We start from the raw sequence: 6,000 nt of genomic DNA, 5'->3' as shown, positions 1-6,000 counted from the left end.
CTTTCCTATTTGCTACCATAATAAATAACATTGAACAATTGAATCACGTACAAAATTCAGATACTTTTGAATAATCAATGTTGTTGCCTTCGTCTCTAAGATATGAGACTGTTTTACCTTGAGTCAATGCAAAGCGGTTTATTTGATTGCTACTATTCGTTGATTACATATTTATTATCTAATGAGAAGAATCACAAAGCAAGATGACAATCCCAATCATTTTCACTGTAAAAACAAAACTGGGGGACGATAACTCGATTCTGTAAAAACATTGGGCATTGGACTCGAAAATTTATATACAGTCTGTAGGTATGTTGAACCATTCTATCATCATCAAACTAGAAAAGTCAGAGTATAATTCAGTTCTCGACATCGATAAAAATTTCCTATTTATGGTCCAAAGTGTCGTATAGCTTGCTTAAAGGTTCAATATCAAAAATATATATTCATTGTTTGTCTTATATGTGGGGCTGTCATTCCTCGACAACAGGAACAAATAAAGAATCATTAGAATTGAATATTATACAATGCAAAACAGTTACAGTTTGTACATTGTTACAGCGCTTGCCTAATATTATCGTAACAGGTTGAAGTTTATTTGTCATTAGCAGATAGGAATATAAGTCAGAGTCTATATATGTTTCGGGTTCCGCAAAGTTGCTATAAATACTTTTAAATGCAGAAATTAAATAAAGTCCAAGAGTAGTTTAGTTTAGACAGTGGTTTACTGCTGAGTGAAAGACGCCGTCGCTTTGAGCAAAATGTAATAATGTAATAATAATCATCCGTGCGTAACGTGCCCTCTGGCTAATTTATTTATCTCTGTTGTTTAAAGTGCGGTTAAACCTGCTTGACTAATGAGATAGTAAGAATAAGGATATGCTATTTTTATCCCGCTGGCTCACCTATTTTATCACTATTGTTCATCGTTTAGTTGAATCTGTTAGCTATAAGAAACGACATGGTGTCGACAAGAAAAGTTGAGTTGTTCCAGGGTGTTTTATCTTTTCTAGCCGCATTTTTATTTACAAACGGAATATTTGATCTGGCGTACAATCGGTAAATATGTTTAGTATTTTTGTGACAGAAACATTTGACTAATCATGTTTAAACATTCAATATAGTCTGTAGGTATTGTTTTGAAACTGCTTAATGCACGATGGTGTATCGTGATATATCTCCAATTATAACACACTCGTGAGCATCTTTCCCGAAATGCAATGAAATTGTGATAATGTAGATATGATAATGCTTTTCACCCAGGTTTGTACGGCAGTTTATGCATTCGTTGCATCCGCAATTTGAACTCTCCATCATGTTGATGGTATTGTGTAGTATATTTATTTGCTGATAACAAATTTTAGATAAACTACCTTATTATCCACAACTTGCTTTGTAAATTGAGTGATAGTTGTTTAGATGCTTGAAATATGGACACGAATATGGGTGCTACCTGCTCGTTCCCTGAAAAGATGAAAAAAATAAAACTTTAAACTAGCAAAACATTCAGTTACTAAAAAAAATTAAAAATTAAAAAAAACTAATAAAAGAATATATATATAAATATATATATATATAAATATAAAGACGATTGCAGAAATTAGTCTATATTATTGCATTGATAGCAAATAGTGCTCAGTAGTTAAAGTCACTTTTTCATGTTTTTATTTATACATGCTAGTCGCCTATCCCCATTCCTTACCCCACATTAAATTGACTACCAGTTGGTAGCGCCGTGAAGTTTATCTTGCAAAAAGATTTTAGAGTAATAAGCAGCTATTATCATTAATATAAATTCCCAAGAATATTTTTATCCTAGGTTCATTTTTAAACTCATGAAATTGTCCAACCAAACTTCTCGTTAAAATGATGTCATTCTAAAATTGCAGTGATGAAGGAATAAATATTACATGCCATATCGATGATAAATGTCTTCAGTTACAGTATTGCTAAGCACTTAGTGATATATATATATGAGAAAACTCCTCATCAGAGATATTTTAACACAACAGGCAGATTGGTGATTACGAATATATTGACAATTTGTGGGAAATGACGAGAAATGATTTGAACATCAATTTCAACAAAAGCAGCATGAGAGACGAATTTTTCTTCACTTTAGAACCATGGAAAGTTATGAATAATATAAAAAATGGCGTATTTTGCCCATATACAACACAAAAGGGTGAGAAAAAATTGTATTGTTTATTACTAGTTTTGAGTTGTCATCAAAGTGGAATTGGGTTTCATGTTGTCATCTCTCACTTTATTAGTAATAACTTGATTGGTGAATATGGGTCAAAACTTACCAATAGTTACCCAAAAGTTTTTTTCCTTTTTGCGAATCTATAGCTATTATTTTTAAAATTGTATGCTTCATCAAAAGATATATTAATTGTACATATATACATATTGGTTGATAGATAGATTTGTCTGACAATGCAGGCATGGCTGATGTCGCGACCTAGGTAGAGGCATAATTAGTTGGTTTTATTTTGCTGGCAAGAATTATCAATTCTTTATTCGTGAACTTTTTTAGATCTTATAAAAATAGTTGTGATGATAAAATCGGCGGCCGAATATAAAGCACGAAGGGATATCGTCCGTCAAACATGGGGTAGGATATCTCACATTGACAATGTTGTCATTGACGTTGTCTTCATCATTGGGTCGACGACGAAAGATGTTCAACAGAAAATTGAAACTGAACACTCAAAACATGGAGACATTCTACAGTTTATTGGAGTCGACGACTACAGGTAGTTCGAAATAAAACCAATAATACCTCTTACCTTGAGAGGGTCATACTATAATAAAAAATCCTTTTTACATAACATAAAATTTCCATATATTTAATCTAGTCATTTGATCAAAACAAAGCAACTTGTAGTTATTCTGGAGTAAAGGATTCCGCCCATGAGCCAAGTTATGAGTGACCATTAGAAAAACAAAATCTGCTGAAATTTGTTTAGTGATTTCACTCCCGAGTTGATGGTTGTAGATTTCATAAGCAATAGCGAAGTGCATAAAGAAAACTCATTGTTGACACCATATCTAAAATTTATTAAAACCTTAATTAGAATAAAATTATGGTAAAATCAAAACAGGACATAAACGAAATTCATTTCGTGATCAACATGACCTATTTTTAATGTATTGTAATTCATAAAAATATAGTAATTTTAAATCATTTCATTAAATTTCTATTCACTGGGAAAATATTTTCCTATTCATAAATGCTCTCACCAGAATTTTTTCGATTTGGACCAAACTTTGCTCAACAAAGGTGAAAGTCGTTAACACTCATAATGAGTGTTTAGTTTGTAACACTTAATGTTTTTCAGACATATTGTTTACAAGGTGTTGTCGGGAATGCAATGGGCGAAAGAAAATTTACCCAAAGATTATTTTTATGCAACGGGTGATGATGATTTAACGCTGGATGTTAAGGTATTGCCGAGACACCTACGACGGCATATGAGATACGTTCTTGAAAGATTGCCACGTGAAAAAGCAAATAATCGTTTAAAGCAAATTCAACAGATGCCTATTTTATGTGTGTATAATTATTTGAATGAGGCGAAACCCATACGGAATTTAATTTCCAAGTATTATTTAGATCCAAAAGAATATCTCATGGATACTCTTCCGCCATTTTGCTTGGGAGGTTGGTATATGATGCCTGTAGTAAGCGCTGCTAAATTGTATGATGTTTCAAGAAAAGAAAAAGTACTTCCAATGGACGATGTTTGGATAACCGGTATTCTGAGACAAAAGATAAAACCGAAATTTATAGAACCAATTGATAGCTCAAGTGCGAGGGTAATATCCAGGGAGGTAAAAATTGTACAGCACTTCTTCGGAGATACGGACTTTGCAACTGCTGAAGACATTTTACGTCTCACTATATCCCACTGGGAAAAATTGGAAGCTGGTATAGCTGAGCATAAGCACTGTCTTCGAAAATAGCATTAATTTAATCGTTTAAAACGCATTTGTCTGAATTCGCGTGGAAGTAAATGCAAGAAAATTTTATACTAACGTATTTCGTTTAACCCAAAATGATTTATTTGCAAGGATAGGATATTTCAGCTAGAATAATTATATGGCAATTCTATGTTCCATTCTCAGGTCGCGTTCCCATAACGTTGACATGAGATAATCATATACTGTGAGCCGTGAACTCAAAGATCAATATTTATATATATATATATATATATATATACTCCATAGTATTATGGAAAACGCAATCAATGACCGAGCTATCAACAGTAAACTAGACAAGTTTTGACATGTTCCCCAAGCCCCCAGAAAAGTCTTCAAGATTGTACACCTTGTGGCGGTTCCACGTTCGCGACCTGGTGGTCAGTCAAAGTCGAGAAGGCTTACGTTACCGTTACTGTAAAAGGTTAGATACCCGTACTACTTCGTTCTGATCTTCATCTCCATATATATGAGCATCGGTCTCTTAATCGTAATTGATATAGCTAAACCAAAGCTCTCCGAAAAACAAAGTGACCGTTGAGTTATTTGATTTATATATACCTAGATTTCGGAACACAGCTATAACTGACACAGCTGACAAATAAACGGCACAATACTATAAATGAAAAAAAAAACCAATGACTGAAAATTTGATTGAGTCAAAAAGTGTCTCAACGTCTGCTATAATTTCAGTTGTTACGCCACCTCTGACATCTTACTAATTAGCCAGTATTACTGAAAAGAACAAGTTTGCGTTAGAACGCCCGATGAAGAAAAACTTCAAATAGATTATCAGCAGTCACAACATTAGATATGGGTATGATACAGGGTAGTTCTATAAGCCCTTTCCTATTTGCTACCACAATAGATAACACACACTGGTCAACAACAAATTTGCGGTCTGCGTTTTTTCAGTTGATTTAGAGCGAATCTGGCGTGCTAAATCCAAAAATCACATTAGTTTTGCTCAATCAGGTCGAGTTTTTGAGATATAGCCACATGTCGTTTTTTAAGATTATGTTCACATTTACGCGTGTTGGAGCATTTTAGAAGAAATTGGTAGGGGTAAAATACTGTGTGGAAAGCGTTTTTTTTTTGCTTATGGACCGGGTTATCTTCCAAAAGTGTTTGATCTTTAGTCTTTGATTTATTCTTGTTTTTTTACAGTTTGTTTCGTGTAAAATCTTGCAATGTTGTTTTTTTTAATCATGGCAACGTGTTCATTGATAATTTTCTGTGTTTATTCTATCTTCTGCGCGAGTTAATTGATGAATCCTTTACCTATTATTCTTTTCCGAGTGAATGAGATGGCTTCGTTTAGAAGACCTCCATTAGCGACGAAGATACCTCCAGTTTCAAAGGACATGAAGAAGGAGAAATGGATTTTGAAGATGATACTCCACATCCATTTTCCCAAAAGAAGTTTAATGATCTAGTTCGCGACCTCAGCTTGCCAAAGGACTTTGCCAAACTGTTGACTTCCAGATTGAAGGAAAAAAATCTTCTTTCTGACGGTAGCCTACTCACATCAGCTTTTTCCGCAACAGGCATAAAGAGTAGGCTACTTCCATTTTTCGCCTGAAGAAGTTTAATCCAGTTTCCTCTGAAAGATTTGGTTTACTGTGCCGATCCGATATTGTGCAGCTTTTGCTCAAGCGTGGGGTGCCACATCACGAACCCAAACATTTTGTTGGGACAATGGTCTGGTTTCGCTAAGTATCGCGGCGGCGCGGCGGTGTGGCTCAACGGGCTAAGCGTTAGGAATACGCTCGCCACCGCACCTCTAATTACTCTGCGTGGGTTCGCAGGTTCGAATCCCATGCAGGGATGGTTATGTGCGAGAGGATTGCTGGACTCCTCGCCGTCGTTGGGTGGTTCACGTAACCGCTGGTCGGTTACGGCTTCCTCCATCACCAAGTCCATGCTTCCGAAAACAAACAATACAGTAAAACTAATCCCATACCCGACTTGGAATGGTAACTGGACGAGAGGCCGTGGTTCGCCATATGGATAAGC

General features: G+C 35.0%; 1 protein-coding gene across 2 annotated transcripts; it reads left to right on the top strand.

The window, feature by feature from the left end:
• Positions 1–896: 896 nt before the first annotated feature.
• Positions 897–4,035, top strand: LOC120330808 (lactosylceramide 1,3-N-acetyl-beta-D-glucosaminyltransferase A-like). 2 transcript variants are annotated; one of them, XM_039397753.2, is made up of 5 exons: positions 898–1,059; positions 2,013–2,185; positions 2,540–2,759; positions 3,345–3,450; positions 3,620–3,813. In XM_039397753.2, exons 1-5 carry the CDS (start codon positions 962–964, stop codon positions 3,677–3,679), a joined length of 657 nt encoding a protein of 218 aa, XP_039253687.1. In that variant the 5' UTR covers positions 898–961; the 3' UTR covers positions 3,680–3,813. The 2 variants fall into 2 exon arrangements, with proteins under 2 accessions (XP_039253686.1, XP_039253687.1); XM_039397752.2 differs by having other exon boundaries at positions 897–1,059; positions 3,345–4,035.
• Positions 4,036–6,000: the final 1,965 nt, after the last annotated feature.

The sequence above is a fragment of the Styela clava genome, chromosome 6 (assembly GCF_964204865.1).
Source record: "Styela clava chromosome 6, kaStyClav1.hap1.2, whole genome shotgun sequence".
Taxonomy (NCBI): domain Eukaryota; kingdom Metazoa; phylum Chordata; class Ascidiacea; order Stolidobranchia; family Styelidae; genus Styela; species Styela clava.
This window is presented reverse-complemented; position numbering and strand designations above follow the sequence as displayed.